The sequence below is a fragment of the Cricetulus griseus genome, chromosome 2 (assembly GCF_003668045.3).
Source record: "Cricetulus griseus strain 17A/GY chromosome 2, alternate assembly CriGri-PICRH-1.0, whole genome shotgun sequence".
Lineage (NCBI taxonomy): Eukaryota > Metazoa > Chordata > Mammalia > Rodentia > Cricetidae > Cricetulus > Cricetulus griseus.
This window is the reverse complement of record NC_048595.1, coordinates 59,641,177-59,660,989: the sequence shown is the minus strand read 5'-3', so window position 1 is coordinate 59,660,989 and position 19,813 is coordinate 59,641,177. Positions and strand designations below refer to the sequence as shown.

Here is a 19,813-nt window from a genome sequence, read left to right as displayed (position 1 = left end):
TTTTAGAGTTTCAACTTCCCTCTTAATTAAAAGGAATTAACCCCCTGTAGGATATAATCCATCTATTGGGTTGTGTTCCCACCAAAACATTTTGGGAGATGTGCCAATAGATCCTTGTGCTAAACTTCCACCTGTTTCTCTGTAGTAAACAAAATCCTGTCTGCCTCCCATTCTTTCTTTTCTGGCCAAGTCCTAGCTTGTTGGACAGTTGTAGTGTGGCTTGTCTAAGTTCAGACAGCCTTACTTTTGGCTTTCCCTATAATATGCATGCAGGCTTTTAAAAACATCAAAACTCTTTGAGTTTATATAGTGAGAGAGTCCACAACTTCTAAATATGGACACTTAGAATTCTGTTTCTGAAATTTAAAAGGACATTATTGATTTTATTTGGTAGTAGATGGGTTCATTGACTGAAATCAGAGTATGAAGCAAACACATTTAGATTCTCTTTTTAGTCTGTGGGTCAGGTGTCAGAGAAACTAGTATTTCTGTAGTGTTCATGTGATAGGTATTTTAAACAAGAGGCTAACCCCTGCTTTCTTTCTTTGGCATGTCGTAGAAGTCCTATTCTGGTGAGAACACGGCAAGCGCTATCGCACGCTCTGCTGCTGCCACAGCTTTGTCTCTCCTTGTGCCGGTTTTCATTATCTCTTGCAAAGAGAAGGTTGAGGAAATCCTGAACATGCTGACTGCCAGGTTACCTGGGAAACCAAGTGCTGATGAATCTCAAGCCGTGCAAATCCACATGGGCCTTGCTTTGGGGATGTTTCTGTCTCGCTTGTGTGAAGAGAAACTCAGGTACAGTTGATTGAAGTATTCCTGGGTTTCCTCTTGGTGATTTAGGTGATGGGAATGTATGCGTGCTGGTTCCTAAACATTGTATCTGAGCAGTATTTTCTTCTTAAACTTTTTTGAGATGGTTGATTATTTATTCTCTTATTTGGGTGAATTTTTTGCTGCCTAAAATACCATCATGTAGATATTGAAAACCATCTCAGGCTAAGATAGAAGCTCTAAGTATATATTTATAATTAATAGGCATGAAAAAAAGTCTTAGAGTGTTGTAAGTAAAGAAAAATTTGTTCCCTATCTTTTTCATTGTTGATCATTTATTGACATCTCCATAAATCTGGAAGAAACAACTGGGGAGTCCCATGCAGCAGAGGGGTGCTGAGAATCACTGAATCACCTGAGAACTGCATGTACCCAACTTTAAAATGCTGCTTTTGTCCTGTGCCCTGGCTACATTTAATAATCTCTAAAGAGTCCTAATCTGTGCATATTATACTGTATGCTTTATTCAGTTTGATTGCTCATTTTTAGGCTGCTAGTATTACCAGTGAATGGAGCAAATGGAATATCAAAGACCCAGGTGGAAAATTCCACTAGGCAGGCGAGTTTTCCTACACATCAGTTAATCTATTTTAGTTTTGTTCATACTTCTTTTTCACCTGTATTTTACATTAAACAATAGAGCTTTATGCATCCAAGTTGATTGTAGCATAGTCTAACATGAATATCTGGTTACCATAAGTATTTAATGGTAATGACTTAGACTTCAGCCCCATCTTCCTGCACTGGAAATAGGATATAGGGAGAAACATCTACCTGTGATGTTACATGTCCCTGTACTTCCTGGTTGGTAACAATCAGTGGTCCAAAAGCGAACACTGGTGTTGGTGTGGATAAACTAGATGGTGTTATACAGTATCCATAGTGTTTGAAACTAGAGGTTAAGTTAGTGTTCGTAATTTCTGTACCTTGAACAAACATTATTGTGGTTTCTTTTGGGGAGGGTATTACTATTGCTCTTGGGTGTGGATATTTCAAGGGGATATCTGGCAGATAAGTGGAGTGACTGGCAAAATATCTGCAAATGAAAATGAAACATGCCCAGAATGTTCATACAGGCCAGCTCTAGATATGAACAAAGAACCTGCCCTTTGCATGGGAATCAACTCTTCTATTCCTCATGTGTCTGATAGAACATACAGTGTTCTCTAAAGGCTTAAGACTTTGAAGTGATTTTCCCCTTTGCTGTTGTGCTACAAATAGTGCTCTCCTCACCATCTGTGTTCAGGCTCTTTCTTGTGTGTTTTCAAGCAGCATGTTTTCACATCTGAGACTGAGCCCTGACTGTTCAATTCTAGGTAACTCACTTCATCCCATTCTGGCTGTGGCTCATTTCTTCATTAACTTGGGATAAGGTGCTGCACTGGCTTTATAACTGTCAGGTTTGCATTGGGGGTAAATTTAACCATGCTGCCTGGAAAATCCCATGGAGAACCATACATGCACTCTTAACCCTCATTCCCAGGTTGTCTTCCATCCCTGTGTCTCTTACTTGAATCTGTACCTGCAGAATCCTGGGAAAGGACACCAAGAAGCTCATCCATGGCTGAATCACTTGGAATACTAGTAGATTGTATGTTTGATCGTTTTGGTTTTTAAGACAGGGTCTCTCTATGCAGCCTTGCCTGTTCTGGATTCTATATGTAGACCAGGTTGGCTTCACAATCAGAGATCTGCCTGCCTCTACCTCCTGAGTGCTGAGATTAAAGGTGTGTACCACCATGCCTGGCCCTGAGTACCTGTAGATTTTTAACTTTGCCCAATAGCATCCTTTTCTTGGGACCTGTGTCTTGGTAGTGTAGTCACCAACATGTAATTATTCCTATTTCCTTCTTGCTCATTTGTTTTAGAGCAGAGAAATCAGAAATAGTTACCTTTTTATACCAATTGGTGTTTTACTTAGTAATTACAATGTTACCTTTCCAGACTATTTTTTGTTTGTTTTGTAAAACCAATGTTAGAGGATGGAGAGATGGCTCAGTGGTTGCGACTTTCAGAAGGACCTGAGTTTAGTGCCCAGTACCTTGTTGGATAGCTTACAACAACTATCTGTAACTCTAGCTCCAGGGATTCTAGTACCCTCTCCTGGTTTGTAAGGAGGCCTGTACTCATGTCCCTTGTACACAGGCACCGTACATAGACACAAATTAAAATAAAATGAATCTCAGAAATACAATTTAAGATAGGGACTAGAGAGATAACTCAGTGGTTAAGAGCACTGGGTGCTCTCCCAGAGGGCTGGAGTTTGATTGCCAGCACCCACATGACAGCTCAAAAACCATCTCTAAGTCCAGTACCAGGGCATCCAATGCCATTTTCTGGGTATCAGGCACATACATGGTGCACAGACAGACATGCAGGCTAAATACTGATGAGTAAAATAAAATTAAAATAATTTAAAATAAAGCTAAGTATCAAGGGAGATACTGGCTTGAAACCAAGGTAGTAGTATCACGTACCCGTAAGAGGACAGATGTCATCAGCCCACTGTTCTCAGAGTAGATTCTCCCTCCTAGAAGAGAGAGACTCATTACAGTCAATATGCCTTATGATTCTCCTGAATTTGAATTCCAAACTGAGATTTATTCAGGAAGATACATTATACCAAGCTTCTTGCCTCCAGCATAACCTCTAAAGCTGCTGCGACTCTTTAATACAGTTCCTCATGTTGTGGTGACCCCCACCATAAAATTATTTTGTGCTACTTCATAACTGTAATTTTGCTACTACTAGGAATCATAATATAAATATCTGATATGCAAGATATCTGCTGTGTGACTCCAAAGGGGTCATGACTCACATGTTGAGAACTGTTGCTCTAGAGGCTCTAAGTATGATCTCAGTAGTATATATTGAAAGTCTTTTATTATAGTTTATTTCTAAGACTAACTCTGAAGGTATTTGTTCATTTACTGCCTCTCACCTTGTGTGTGTGTGTGCATTTTTGCATGCGTGCGTGCGTGCCTGCCTGCCTGCCTGCCTGCCTGTCTGTCTGTCTGCCTGCCCAGGCTTCTCTCATGTCGCAGTATAATCCATGTTTGCAAGCACTGCTTTCAAAGCTGTTATTGAAAGTGCTGTCTGGCTGCCTGGTATTCTTGGATTGTTCCATGCAGCATGGTGTGAGGAGTGAGAGAAGGAGCTCAGCCCTGGGGACCCTAAGTAATAAAGCATGAGTAAAGAAGCCCACAGCTTTGCTTGAGGAAAGAGCCAGAGGGCCCGACTAAGCTTTCTTTTACTATCCAGTCTTACTTCTCACTAAGACAATTATAAAGCCAATTGTTATACAGGAGCAGAAAAATATAGAGCTAGGGAATTTTCCCCTTAAAAACTATATGATTAATGGAATAAGGCTAACTGACAACCCATACAACTGAGACATGAAATCACATGTCCCTCCTAAGAGAAATTTGGGATGATTGATAACTGTATCCGTAGTTTCATTAAATTTTTACAAAAGCACCACTTTTACATTCTTTGAAATTTTGCTCTTCAGTGACTTAAAATTTAAATAAGGAGAAGAAATTCAAAGGAAGTTTTAGGCCGTATTGTTTGTAAGTGTTTACACTCTTCAAAAACCTAATTACTGGATAATTTTTCTTAGTTCCCCTTTCTACAGAATGAGCATATGTGAGTCACCAATATTGTTACTACCTTTTTATGTATAAAGAAATGCTGATATTTCCAGTAGATATTGACAGAAAAAGACTTTCTTTGTAACACTTTGGCTTTTTATTAGCATGTATTTATTTGTGTATATGTGTGTGGGTGTGTGTGTGTGTGCATGCTATGTGCACCTCAGAGGACAACTTGTGGGAGTCCTTTGGCTCCTTCCACAATGCCGGTTCTGTGATCAGCAGGCTCTGTGAACATGCTAGACAAGCATTCTTAGCCGTTAGGCCATCTCTCTGGACTAAAATGCATTTTGTTTGTTTTGTGGTATTGGGGATCAGATCCAGTCTTGTGCACACTAGGCAAGCATTCTGCCACTGAGCCTCACACTCCCAGATATGTCATGTACTTTGAAGAGTTGAGTGATTAGTAATAGTCCATTACCCCTGTCTCCTTCTCTAGTGACATGTCCGGCCAGCAGATGAACCTTCTTCTGATGAAGTCTTTGGATGCCCTGGAAAACTGCTGTTTTGATCCCAGTCTTGAACACAAGTATGTTGATTCTGTTCATAATCAGTGCTTAGAGATTGTTTGCTACTCGAAACAAGCCTTTACTGCTCTGGTGAAGTGTTCGCAGGATCTGATCTTGGATTCCTTTGCAGAGAGTGTTTAGTGATCGCTGGAAAGAATCTTGCACTGAAGACTTCTTGGTTCTAAAACCATGTCACTGGTGGATGGCTTGCTTAAATGAAGAGCAGGGGTGCTATTTTATAGCTTAATCCTCCTACTAACAAACTCCAGTTTTGTTTTGTACTTGTTCATGAGGCATGGATCTGGTGAGCAGGATTCCTCACTTAACTTCTTCAAGATTAGCTGAAATTATTTCAACAGGAGTGGGCAAAGAGAGCTTCTGATGATTTGAATTTCCCTGTAAAACCATGGTCTGAGGAATAAAATGGAAAGGCCCATTTATTATATTGGAGTTCACAATCTGTAATGAACCTTCCTCCACCCCCCCATTTGAACCTCATGCTTTTTAAAGAGTTTTTTCTAAACTAAATACCTTAAATTTTATGGTTTCATTCTAATATTGAAAATAATAAAAATGAAAATAATCATAAAAGAATAAGAATGTAAAAACTGTTGAACATACTGTTAGACGTCTAATCACTAATCTATTGGTGAATAATATGGTTTGATTAGGCTTTGTGGAATATTCTCAAGAATAGTTTGTACCTTTTTTGATTTCTCTGTTTTGGAATCTCAGTGATGACAGTTGGGGTATTCACCAATCTGATGGGGGGGGGTAGGAGGAGGGTTGACAGGGAGAACTGTGGTTGGAATGTAAAATGAAGTAATTAGATTAGAAGTAATAGTTGAACCCTTGTCTGTTATGCATCTATACCATCTAGCTTGTCAGGCTCAGAGTAACAAAGAATAGGTAAAGTAGTGAAGTAGCTATATAAGGGAAAGCTTATGGAGGATTTCTACCACAAATAAAGCTAGTCTCTGTAGTAGGTGGCAGTAATGAGATTTTGTCTATATGTAGGGTAAATCAAGAGATCTTTCAGGATCTTGTGACATCTTTAGTGTATGGTGTGAATATAGGAAGGAGTTTGATGGTACCTTTGGGGTCTTCTGAATATAGAAAATGATTAACAAGAGAAATAAGAGTATGGTTATTATTTGAATCAAATGACAGATTGAGATTTTGAGTCTAATACATGTGTTGCTATTGTTGTCTTAATAACCAACAGGTAAGAAACCCACCGCCAACCGTTTCTTTCTTCTTTTACCCATTCTCCCAAGACACTCTCCATAGCCTTGGGTCAGGATATTAGAATGTTGTGGAAAAGTGTACAGTTCAAACACTGCAAGGTCTTAACCAACTGGGACAGTGGAGTAAGCTCACATATTGTTCTTCACTTCCAGGGAAATGCGTTTTAATGTCGGGAAAACTGGGGCTGACCAAATCTCTGTGGAATAGGTGTTTATGTGCTTAAAGGTGTCACGTCTAAGTATATTTAGCTTTAAATTTTATTTTTTTGTGTGTGATTGATAAGATTCTCATTTCCGCTTCTTATCTTCTCTCTTAATTCTTACCTTCATAGTAAAGAGCAGTATGTAAGAGTCGGCCTGGCCAAGGCCGTTAGAGGAATGTAGAACAGGACTGTGTGAAATACCTTCTCATTGGGTCCATCAGAGCCCAGTTAAAGGTCCTAGCTTCTAAGCATCCTGCCCCTTCCCTATCCAAACTTCAGTATTCCTACCATCAGTGGTGCTCAGTATTTCCTCATTCTGGGGCTTCCTGGGTGTCAGCCCAGAATGAAGTTCTTTCTTGGTCTCAGGTTCCTCTGGAACTTGTTGAGCAGGTGCATTTTCATATCTGCATCTCAGGTACTTCAGTCCTAATCACAACCGAGAGAGAGCGCTAGGCAAGACTCTTCATCAGTTTGCTGTATGAAGAAAGCAAATCTCTGAGCTAACACTTTTCCAAATCACATGCTCAGTTCCATGGAGACTCCACAGCTGTCCATCCAGAGTTCATGAGTTTTCACAAGCTTGGTTCAGCCATCTCTGTAGATTTCTCCATCATGATCTTGACCTCCCTTTGCTAATATATTCCCTCCTCCCTCTCTTCAGCTGGGTTCCCTGAGCTCAGCCTGGTGCTTGGTTATGGATCTCTGCATCTGTTTCTATCAATCACTGGATGAAGGCTCTATGATGACAGTTGGGGTATTCACCAATCTGATGGGGGGGGTAGGAGGAGGGTTGACAGGGAGAACTGTGGTTGGAATGTAAAATGAAATTTAAACAAACAAACAAATAATAAATAAGTAAATGCAAAAAGCCACATGCTTTATAGATGGCAGAATTAAGAAATAGGCCTAGGACCTCTGAATTTAAAACCATTTTTCTTTGTCTTATGTAGTACAGTGTGGAGAACACGGTTCTATGAGAAGAAAACAATTTGATACTTGGAATTATGGCATTGTTATATTATTAACATGCAGATGTTGCCCACTATCACTTGGCCCAGCCTTAATAATGCCTGGCATATTGCATAAAGTATTCCTCTGTCTAAAGAAATTGCCAGAGTTTAGGGCAACTCCCCCCCCCCCCCATCCAGTGGCATCATGAAAGCATTGCTGAGAGGTGGTTAGTAGATGATCCAGGAGTGTGCTGCCTCAAGTGATAGAATTCTGCCAGAGCAAATTCACCATGCTTCCCTGATTCAATGGCTGAGTCCCTGCTGAGTGAAAGGAAACACCTGGGCCTGGGTGTCTGGTCGTATTGCTAACATTTTGCTGCCACCTAGTGGTCATCTTTTTGCCATTGCAGTCCTGACAGCCCTAATTGTGGTCATGTTATCCATCAATGACCTGAGCTTTGGTTAATTACTATTGAGCTGTTACAAATACAATAACATTTAAATTGTGCTTTGTAAAGGGCAAAGTGCTATACAAATGTTAACTGTTATTCAAACTAATTATTATATGGCTTGTACCTAATCTGTAGGATTGCTAACAATAAGCTAGGCAATTCAAGATTCATCTGTGGTTATCTTAGAAAAGTATTACTGTTATATATCAGTTGATATGACAACATGAACATCAAAATTGGGTATTCTTTTATGATTTATTTTGATGGTGATCTTTTAATATACTGTGATAAGACGCGCGAGTGTGTGTGTGTGTGTGTGTGTGTGTGTGTGTGTGTGTGTGTGTGTAAGCATGCACCTAGTCCATGAACACACACTGGGAGTCTTCATTATTGCTCAGGATAGGGCCTCTCAGTACACTTGGCTGAAATGGCTTGTCAGCATGTTACTAGATTCTGACTGTCTCTTCCAAGCTCATGTGATCATTACCAGCTTTGACGTCGGTGCTGGCATTAGACATCATGATTGCATAGCAAACACTTTTATCCACTGGGCCATCTCTCCAGCCTGTACATAGAGCCTTGGAATTAAAATTCTCGTTAACATTTTTTGGATTCCTATAGATATTTATGCTAGCAATTCCATAAGCACAATTGAATATATAATGATATAATTTGTTTTTATTTTAGCTGTTGGAGGCCCCAACCCTTAATTCCTTTTTGTTTTCAATGGGCAGAATACATGAAAGGTCCCTCTGCCCAAGTCATTTGTGGTTTAGAGCTGGCAGCCATATCCAGATGATTCTAGAGGGAATTATATGGGTGGAAATGATGAGTTAATCATTTGAGTAGTTTTTAAGACTTAGGACCTTAATGTGCAGAAGATTTGAGATGAAAGGAATAAAGCTTTAGTAATATTTTCTAGGTGCATACTAAAAATCGAAGTGAAAAACCAAGAAACCTTTTAAAAGGCCAATGGGTTATTTGATTCATAAGAGGAACGCTAAAACTCAAGATAGGAGCTAAGGGTATCTAACTTATTAAGGATATGCAGCATATTTATATCGACATGCACACACAGAGTTATATTATATATTCATAGGATGTGACAGGCAGGTAACATTGCAGCCCTGATAGAGTTGTAACCATGCCTTGGAACTCTGGCCTAGAAAGTCACACGTCTCCTTTAAACCTTTATGCCTATGTCCCTCGAGGTGCTGGAGAAGAACTTCAGCCCAGGATAGCTTGAAAAGCAGACTCTACAAAATGGCTTATTCACTGAGAACAACAAACCTCAATTTTTACTTGAGCTTTGGGAGAAATAATCTAGCCACACAAATACAATAGCCATATTTCTTCAGTTAGTTTGGCAAGAAACAGAAATTGAGTTTTCCTGATTGAATCTTATATAATATGTTCAGTTTTGCTTCCAACTAAACATAGGCATCAGGGTCTGTGCACATGTGTGTGAATATGCACGTGTGTTTTGCACCCCCCCCCCATTTTCTGTATGTATTCTGTACACCCAACAATTATAAAACCCACTCAGCCAATTAATTCTTCAGCATTCAGCAAGTTCTAGACTAGTGTTTCCAGTTGAATACCATAGGCTGAAGATACTGTATTGAGGGGAAAAAAAGATATCCACTTTCACAGAACTTTGAAATTAGAGAAGAAATAATCTCCCAAATAATTTATAATTAAAATTGTAGGACATAACTTAACACAGGGTTTTGGAACAGGGTTCCAAAGAGGAACCATTTGAAATCTGAAGGAGTAATAGCAAATACCTAGTCAAAGAGAGAGCAATGGGCTAAGTTCAAAATACGAATCAAATGTGTCTAATTGTACCTTTGTTTTTCATGTGTCAGAATGGAAGGATAGCTAAAGCCTTTCCCTGTAGATTCCTAATTAAAATAAAAACTTTAAATCCATGCTAATCAAGAGTAGCCTTCCTTAAGAAATGGTCTCAGAGCATTCAGTCCTGGGGTGCCAGGGTGCTAGGTGTTGGTTTTGGTTGATGGGAAAAGCATTAGCTGTTGAGCTTGTTAGGCTCATGTGAGCTGGAACAGAAATCCTGCCTGCCTGCCAGAAGTGGGATGAGTTAGTTTCTCCACTTAGGACTTCGTTGTGTTGCTTGTTATTAACAGAAACTAGAAAAACAGTAAGTTGTCTTCTTGTGGGTGTCATGACATCATGCAGGGCCTAAGGGGAGCCTTGGGCATGGCAGATGGAGTTGAAGGCTGGGGACTGAAGTCCCCTCTTTGTGGTGGAACTCTTCTGAAAGCTTCCTGTGTAATCTTGAGCACGTGTCTAAGCTTGTCTCTCCCTCCATGCATCTACTATCAGGTGTGGATACTGTTTACACAGAACTGTTTGGGGGCATGCTACTTGAGTGTTCACAGGAAGGTTCTTGGTGCCAGCCAAAGGCATAGACATCATGTAAGAGAAGAATTGCTTTCCATATGGATATTGGAGAAAAGCCCTAGAAGCCTGCTGCAGCTGTGGATATTATGTATGACTCCAGGGTTGTTAAACCCACACCAGCATGTTTTCTGAAATGCTCAGCATTACCTCCAGTTAAAAAGCAACAGGAATGAGAAAAACTTTTAAAAGGTGCACTGTGTTATACTAACTTCAAGTTTCTTGATACCAATTCTTTTCTTTAAATGGTATGTGTCCTTTCAGGGGACTGGGACAAAGCCCCAGATTCCAATTGAATTGTCACAAGGGGTAACTTTTGACAAGCCTGTCATTTGTCGGTTTTCTCTTCTGACCCAGTGGTGCTCTGAGAGACCAGAGGGGAAAGGAGGATTATTGTCATTGTGCACAGATGAATACACAGTCACTTTAAGAAAGAGATTCCACTTGTTGGAGTTGACTGGGAAACACAAGCCCTCAACACCCCTGCGCCTTACACTGCTCCCATGCATAACCAGAGCTCCTCAGTGCCCACCTTGGAATTTAGCCCGTCTCTTCTCCTTGTGCAGATAAACCATAGTGTAGCAGCACAAGCCAGAGGGAAGGATTGTGGCATTTCTGTGCAGACAGAAATTGAGTTGTTTAAGAAGTCAAGCTCTGTGGTTTTCTTTGTTTTTTTGTCCAGGGGAATAGCTGACGTTTGGTTGCTGGTGCTGATGGTGTGTGTATGGGGAGAACCTCTCTCTCTCTCTCTCTCTCTCTCTCTCTCTCTCTCTGTGTGTGTGTGTGTGTGTGTGTGAGAGAGAGAGAGAGAGAGAGAGAGAGAGAGAGAGAGAGAGAGAGAGAGAGATTGATTACATGTGTGCATGCACCTGTATATGCCTCTTTTTTAAAGCCTGTGCTGGTGATTGAAACTAGAGCCTCAGGCATGTAAGTCAGGTGCATTACTAATGAGCTACAGCCCCAACCCTGCTGCATATTTGTCTTGATATAAACTTTTCTTTTTGTGAAGAGAGTTCAGGGGTACATTTCAGAAGTCACAGAGAGCTTCAAACCAGGTAGAAATAGAACCTTGCCATCTCACTTCAGCTGCAGAACACTGTGAGCTCCTGCATGGGGTGGAGCAGTTATATTGTGTGTGACTCTGACACTGTCTCTTTTGGCATCCAAGCACCGGCTGTGTATTGGGAGTTGGACTTGCCCTGTCCCTCATGAGCCACAGCAGCCACATGGAGTCACGAGTTCATGTGGCGGCATCTCTACGGAAGCTGTCTACCTACCTAGATGACAGTGGGAGCCAGAGCAGGACGTTTCAGGAGGTAGGATGTGGGGGTCCATTTTGCCTTGCTCTGCTGTCTTCTGCTTTCTTGTTGTTGCCACTTTCTTCGCCTAGGAGTTTAGTAACCCTCTAACTGAAATTTCCAGTTACAGCTGCAAATAAGGAGAAAATCTGAGTGGCAAGCCGCCTATACTATACCACGAGGTCTCCAAGTTGTACTTAGACTTAAATGTGGCCTGGGAGATAAGAACCATTAGAGAATACAGAAACCCCAGGCAATGTCACTACCAGCATTCCCAAGAATGGCAGCTTGTGAAGTTTAAATCGAGGCTTTCCAGAATTGTCCTCACATGAAATGTATCTTTTAAAAACAAGTCAGAAACAAGCTTAAGAAACCACAAATAAGTGCCCACTGATATGACAAATTATTGAGCAAATCCCCTTTATCATATTTGGTGAAAAGTTTTGTTTTGTTTTTTTTTTTCCTCTACCCTGGTGTGGCAGAAAACTATGCAGAGTTTGTATGACAGTATTGACATGTGTGACCCATGTTTAGCTGGGATGCTTTAGGCATGTGTCATATCTTCTCTGTTGTGCTTAGGTAAAGCTGAACTGCTTACTCCCACCTTTGGGAGGGGCAGGGATGACCTTGTGGCCAGCCAGGCTGGAGTCTCCCTCTCATTAGAGTAGATTCTGTTTTCTCCCAGCCTGCCCACAAGCTATTGATGGGCACATAATGGCTGTTGTGTTTCCCTGCTCGGCTCCTCTGCTTTTAGCAATGGGACTTGTTGAATTAGGGAATTTCTTTGTGGTACAGAGGCTTGAAGTTTTGTTCTAGGTATGCACTGCATTTTTATTTTTAAAGTAGTATGGAGCATGAGATATAGATAAATAGATAGAGAGAGAGAGCGTGTGTGTCAAAGAAGAAAGAACAATTTGATTGATCAATGAAGACAAGGTTATTTTAACAGATGCTTTTGTCTGCTGTGATGATTTGATTAAGAAGTCCTTCAGTAAGTAGTTTTGCCCCTCCTCAGATGTTTTATATCTGTCTTCTTCTTTGGAAGCTGCTTGTATTTTTATACATCAACCAGCACTGGGAATTTTACTTTCTTCCTAATCTGAACAGCATTATAAGAAAGGGTTTGGCAATGACCATGGGAGGTACAGGAAGAGGTTAACTGACTTTCTCAAACTTACTGACATGCAGATATAAGTTTGGAAGACTCTCAAGTATTGTCTCTGCTCCTGTTGACAATTTTTATTTGTTTATTTGTTCCTATACTCATTTGTTTACTTACTAAATTTTCACACCTATACAATGACAACTGCAAATAATAATAATAATAATAATAATAATAATATAAAAAAGCAAGCTCTCTCAGTTTCACACAATGTATCTAACTCCCAAGCCTGCACTCCTGTTCACTGATGCTCTCAGTGCCTTCTAGGGAATGGAAGCACAGCTGTGTTCCACATCTTTACTGTCCTCTCCTGTGAGTCTGGGGTGGAGCACATGGTACTTTTTAGCTGGTAAAGCTCTACTTCCTTATGTTGTTGATGCTGCTGTGTGTTGACATGGAGCTTCGAGGCAGCTTTGGTCTAGAGGCTAAAGACCCACATTTGAATTCTGGTTTTGTCTCAACTGTTTGCATTTGAGCCTCCCAACCCTACCTAAGATGATACCCATCTTGACCCTGTTATGAAACAATATAAATCAGACAGCAAACTGGTACCCAGTCTGGGGTATCTGTCTCTAAATCTGGTTCATCTGGGCAATTTGACAGATGAGCCATAGCACCTAAGCCAAGGTCTTTGATTTTGCCTGTGAGCAAACATTTCTTCTGCTGTGTTTTCTTTTTAGGTCCTCGCCTACACACTTAGCTGTGTGTGCACATCAGCCTTCAGTGCTGGCATTATTGAGGCTGTGGAGGCTGAAGATATTATGAACAAGCTTCAGCTGTTGGTAGAGAACAACCAGCAGGTTGGAACCTGTGCCCTGATGATTTCTCTCCCTGAGTTTCATTTTGCTGTTGCATGCTGCCTTCTAAGTACTCAGACTGGGATGGACTCCATTGCATGTAGAATTGGAGAAAAAATCTGATAACTCTTTGCTGTCACCATCGTGGCCAGCAGCCCCCTGTCACCAGATGCTATTCTCATGTTTTCTTTCTCAGTTTCTGTGGACATTTGCATGAGAATGTAATGATTGGCTTTAGATGTTGAGATAGGGTCTAGCTCTGGCTGAACTAGAACTCAATATGTAGATCAGACTAGCCTCAAACTCATAGAGATCTGCTTGCCTCTGTCTTTCCAGTGCTGGAATTAAAGGTGTGCACCACCAGATGCAGCTGTTTTTAATTTTTAATTTTTAATTTAATAGTGTTTTTAATTTTTCTCTTTCTCAAATCATTACTCTATATTCATGAAATCTTAAAATATGTGGCTAGAATAAAATGCAGGAAAAGCAAGGAACTGTATTGAAGGGAAGGAATTTAAATTTGTTAGAGACACAGAAGATAACAACAAAAAATTCATCAAGTTATGAATGCTTATAGGATTCTGATAAGTCAAACTTTGGCAAATTCCAGACAGATAATCTCTATTCATAACTGAGTTTGTACAGGGAAGTTCAAATACTTTAAAATTGTGCTTAAAATGATTGCTCTTAAGTACTACTCAGTCTTTAAAAAGGAAGCTCTAACATGCGCTGTGTTCTGGATGAATCTTAAGTGTATAATACTAAGTTATATGAGCTAATCACAAGAAGATGTTACCCAGTTTGGCTTGTGTGAGACACTTAGGTGTCTATCTCCTTAGAGTCAAATCACAGGGACAGGAAGTGGATGGGCAGTTGTCCTTCAGATAGGGTGTGGGAAGGTTTAATAGCAGAGATTTTATTTTTTCAAGGTGAAAATAGTGTTGCAGATTGTTGTACACAACTGTGGGTGTACTTGATGCCAGTGAACTGCTATCCATGCTTAAGACAATGAGAAAGAATTCTAATTGCACATGTCATGCATTCCCCCAGCATGACTCTTTAAAAAAGGTTTCTCCACATTTTAGTGCTGGCCTTTGCGAATTATTGCAGGAACCACTGATCTTTACTTATGGTGACATTGTTACTGTTCTGTGATTCTATCTGTGATTACATGTTCAGAATATGCTTTGCAATAACACATTCAAAAGTGTTCACATGCTGCATTTGTTGTGGCATGCTTTCCTGCTTAGGAGGTGATTTTGACCTTGGGTGATAAACCTTGGGCTTTTCACCCATACCTTGTTCTGAGAATTTAGAGTATCAATTGACAGTACAGAATTATTCTCCTAAGATAAACTACCCACAGCAGCAGAATTCCTTACAGTAAGACTCAGTTTCCAAAGTCCACATCAAACTTAGTGAAAGGAACCCTAGAAATTATTGTTTTGCTCTGTGTATGATAAATGTTCTATATAAATCCTTATCTATAGCTTCCCCCCCCCATCCCTGTTTTTATTTGTACCAGACTTCAGGCTTTACACTGGCATTAGGAAATCTGGTTCATGGTCTGTCTGTGTGTGGACATGGAAAAGCTGAAGACTTGGGCAACAGACTCCTCCCCAACTGGATTAAAGTTGTCCTGACAGAGGTAAAAGTATGCTATTATATTCATGCTATTGTATTTATATAAAGGAAAAGGACTGATTTATTGGATTCCTTATAGGAACTGCTAAGATATATAGCTTAACAGTAATTCAACAGGTAATTCAAGCGAAAGAGACTTGTATACCTTGAGCCCCTTCTAAGTAGTGCAATCTGTCGACCATTACAGGTTGTTTTAGTTTTTAAAAGCTGGCTACTTGATAGTGCTTTAACTTTTAAAACAATGTTATGGCTTTCTGGGAAAATAGAAATAGTAAGAAGCCACCTATGATTTAACAGCCATCTATGATTTAACAAATGTATTCCTTTGTTTTAGTCTGTTGTACTTGAGGGTCATTTATCAATTGTTAATTGTATTGATCCTATGCATGTATTATAATTTTAGTCACTGAACTTGCTGTGCAGCAAATAACATAGATTTCAAACCCAAGGAGTATTTTGCTGTTGACTGTTTTGATTCTTGGTTTTCAGGGAGCCTCCACCATGCTCTGTCTGGCAGCCCTTCATGGTCTGGTGGCACTGGTAGGCGCAGATGCAGATGTCATGCAGGTAAAGCCAGGAACTCTGAAGGGAAGGAATTTGAATAAGTACATAGCCATAGCAACAGTAGAATGGCATTAGCTTAATATCCCTGGGGAAGAGGAGTATGTACTCATGGTAATGGTTACTCTGGGGCTTTCAGTACCTTGCTCTGTGAAAAAGTACTCTTGGCTGAGAATTCTTTCTGTAGAGATTTGTCTCATGTTTATTTTAGTTTGTAGGAATCAAACCTCTCAAGGTAGGTACTTTTCATAGACTTTCCTGCCTGAGAAAGTGACAACCATATGAAATTTCAAAAGTCATTCATACAGAATTTCATTTCACAGCTTCAAGTTTAAATGTTCAAGTTTAAATCTTTGCAGGTGTTTTATTCTGAAACATTGTCCCAGTGGACATCAGTGTGTGAAATTTATCACAGTTCTGAATTGTATACCTTTGTTCATATAGTAAAACTTTGAGGGACTGCTATGTGCCACCATGAAAAGGTGCTAAGAAATCAATGGTAAAAAAATTCTGGGCTCTGCCATTGAGGAGTTTACCACTTATGTACATGAAATATACTGGCAGCTGATAAATTATACCATACCTAGATGGCTACTCATGCCCTGGGTCACTTCTGCTCTATTTTGCAGCTAAAGTCAGAAGCCATTCAGAGCTCCCATTTTCAAGCAAGACTTAATGAAGTCATTAGAACCTTAACTGAGGTAAGGAGGAATTTTCAGTCCTTGTGTGGGACACACATCTCCTTTGCTGCCTTTTTTCATGCTGCTTGTCATAGTGTGTCTTACTGGCAAATGTGAAAGTGTAACATTCATGTTGAGTCCATGGGGCATTTCAAAGTAGTATATGGCCTTGAGTTCATTGACAAATGTGTCCGTGCTCCTGGGGGGCAAAAAAGAAAGAGAGAGAATACTGGCTTTTTTGAGTTAAGTTATTATTGATTCACCTTAAAAATTAAGCCTGACCTTGCAAGGGTTATCTAGCTTTTGGGACAAGGACAAATAGAAGGTGGCCAAAGGGCAGGGCAGACACCAGGGAAGAATGCTCAAATGCCATTAGTTCAGATAAGAGTGTGTGTTATCCATGCTGAGACATCATTATGTACATTTACTTTAAAAGTTTTTATCTGTTAGGATTTTTATTTTTTAAAACATTATGTTTACTGAAGAAACTGTGAAAGTACAGATTCTAAAGAAGTTAAACCAGTCTTGCAACAGTCCTGAGTGCATGGTTGCGCCTCTTCCCGACGATCATGTCCAAGCTGGGTTTCTGTGATTGGTAGTCTTACTATACCCAGTGTTTTCTAGCTTATTTTTTCTCACTTAGCATACTTGTTTTCATTCTTATAAAACATGGCTAATTATAATACCTAGCACTTAAAGACATTTAGTAATTATTGGTGGAAAAACATGGATTTCTGGGCAGAGAAAAACCATTTTACACATATGAATAAGAATGTGCTCAGAAAAAGAATTCTACTGAAATTTAAGTTGTTAAAACTTAGGAGAATTAGAAACTATTATTTTAAAATGTTCGTGAATTATAATAATCAATGATAGAAATTATTTAAAGAAAAGAAGAGTTAAAATTTCTATTTTTAGAGATATTTTATTAAGTAACTTTCCCTTTCTTTCTACTTTTTAAGTTTTTTTTTTCTCTTAAGACAAGATATCATGTGTTCCAGGCTAGCCTCAAATGGTGTAGCTGAGGGTGACTCATAACTCTTGATCCTTCCAAGTGTTGGGATTATAGGCATGAGCCACCACACTTAGTGTATGCAGTGCTGGAGCTGAACCTGTGGTCTTGTGCACACTAGGGAAATATTCTACCAACTAAGCTTTAACCCTTTTTGAGATTTCTTGTACCAGTTTTTGAGAACAGTCTTGCTTAGTGAAACCCAAGAATATTACTATTACTTTCTGCCATGATTGGTTTATTCATTCATTCATCATTCATTCATTTAGCAAATACTCATCAGTTAACATAAGGTTCAGGTCTAGTGTAGGAGACCCATGTTATAGAACTACTCATTCTCAACTAAGTCTCTACCTCCTACAAAGTTAATGAGAGTCTATGGTGGCCTTTAATTGAACGGAGCTTGGATATTGTCCCATCACCAAACTGCTATGTTTTCATCAATAGGTCATCAATGTCTCAGGGGTGATTGGTCTTCAATCAAATGCAATATGGCTTCTAGGACATCTTCACCTTTCTACCTTGTCTTCAAATCAAAGCAGAACTTCCGGTAATATTAAAGTCTTAATATACTGAAGCTAGAAGAAGGAATGGCTGGCTCAGGGTTCTGCATTTCGTTTAGGGGATAGGGCATCACAGATATTCCACATGATGGGGTGTTACAATATTTACTTTATATCTGAGCAAAATGGAGTGTAGAGAGGCTTCCAGGCTTTCTTCAAGTCACATGGTAGAAAGTAGTGCTTTGGATTTAGATTTTTGGCTTCCAAACCTCATATTCATTTATACTTCCTCTCTGCCTCCCTTAGAAGATAGAGTAGATACTCAGTCAAGTACCTGTATGTTACAAATGAAAAATATGAGGCTCAGAAATATTATATGAGTTACATTAAGAGTTTGTTTAGTGACAAGTCCATAAACAAAGAATTAGATCCTTGAAGCTTGGAATAGACACTTTATTTTTACTAAAAGTAATGTTTAAAAAAATCTCTTTATACAGAGCTTACACAGTAAAACCCTTTCTCAAAAATATAAAAAATAAAACAAAAAACCTATCTATTTATGACTGGGATTTTTCTGCCCAATGGCTATATAAAGATAATGAGCAAAACACATTCAAAGACGTGTACCTCCTTGAGGGTTGGAATCCTAGCTCTTCAAATAACAAAACCCTTTCTATTTGTTGTCTTTGGATAAAAGCAATGAAAATATTACAATTCCCATGTGCTTAATTTATGTTCATACTTAGAGATTTTCTGGGGAAAGAACCACCATAATATATCTGTCCCTTGGTCCTTATAAATGGTATTTTTGACCCACTAGCCATCTTGTACCTGGTCCACAGAGGTTTAGAAAATAAAGGTCCCTCACTAAAACATAGTTTTGTGTATTCCTGGTGGGTCATCTACTGATAGTGTAACTATGATTGTGGGCTTCTACAATTTTTGTTTCCCTCACTGCAGTCACTCTGCAGCTTTAGACAGAGGACTTTGGTCCACATCCTTCCCAACATGATGAACCTTAGACAGCTGGAAGTTGTCATATGAACATAGGAAAGGGAATTTCAATGTTAGAAACCTTTGCTAGTGCTAGTTTTGAAGGTCAGGGCTCTTACAGTATCCTGGTAAAATAACACATTATGTCAGGCTTGGTGTGTGTGTGTGTGTGTGTGTGTGTGTGTGTGTGTGTGTGTGTGTGTGTGTGTGTGTGTAGACTTACATTTGTGTGACAGAGCACTTAGTCAGTGTACTCAAATGAAGTAATGGTGAGTCAGCTTACACCAGGTTCTTCTGAACAAAGTAATTGTGTGTCTGGAAAACACACTTACTCGTTCCCAATGGAATTTTCCAGTTGAGCCATTCATTGTAGCAAAACTGTCTCATGAAACAATTATGGGGATCTGGGAGGAAAAGGATTTAGGGGACTCTCAGGACTCAGCTAGCAGAAATGTCACTGGCTCACTGGTTCAGGTCAGCGGCCACATCTGGTTCTTTGTACAAGTTGATCACTACCTTAAGTAAGAGATGGTGCTGGTAATCCTGGTTTTTGAATTTCCTTGGTTCATACAGTTGATGCAGCATCCTAACAAGGCCTCTAGGACAGTGCCTAAGCTTAGAAGCCCAACAGGCTCACTGCCTACCCTGAGGAGGTCATTGGATTGGAGCTCTTGGTGTGATAGTATGCAAGGGAGGCCGTTTTATTACTACTTCACTGGAGTAACATCCTTTGTGATTTTTGTTTTAAGCCTCTCCTAGGTTTGTCACCATTTTAAATTTTTCTGTATAGCCTGAGTGATTCCCTCAAAGCCAATCACTTATCCTAATAGAATTAGTTGCAGCTACAGGGTAGAATAATGGCATAAACATCTCTGCCTTGTCTCTGGGTTGAGATGG

General features: G+C 39.7%; 1 protein-coding gene across 4 annotated transcripts in view; it reads left to right on the top strand.

Annotated features, from left to right (window-relative positions):
* Focad (focadhesin) overlaps window positions 1–19,813 on the top strand; it is a 293,087-nt gene that overhangs the window by 242,418 nt on the left and 30,856 nt on the right. For 3 of the 4 annotated variants that reach the window (XM_027400387.2, XM_027400389.1, XM_035439809.1), the window contains 8 exons: window positions 560–798; window positions 4,924–5,013; window positions 11,435–11,582; window positions 13,407–13,526; window positions 15,049–15,171; window positions 15,657–15,734; window positions 16,358–16,429; window positions 17,868–17,970. In XM_027400387.2, the coding sequence (XP_027256188.1) occupies window positions 560–798; window positions 4,924–5,013; window positions 11,435–11,582; window positions 13,407–13,526; window positions 15,049–15,171; window positions 15,657–15,734; window positions 16,358–16,429; window positions 17,868–17,970 (973 nt within the window). The remainder of the gene's footprint in view (window positions 1–559; window positions 799–4,923; window positions 5,014–11,434; window positions 11,583–13,406; window positions 13,527–15,048; window positions 15,172–15,656; window positions 15,735–16,357; window positions 16,430–17,867; window positions 17,971–19,813) is intronic. The other variant, XM_035439808.1, reaches the window with a different exon arrangement.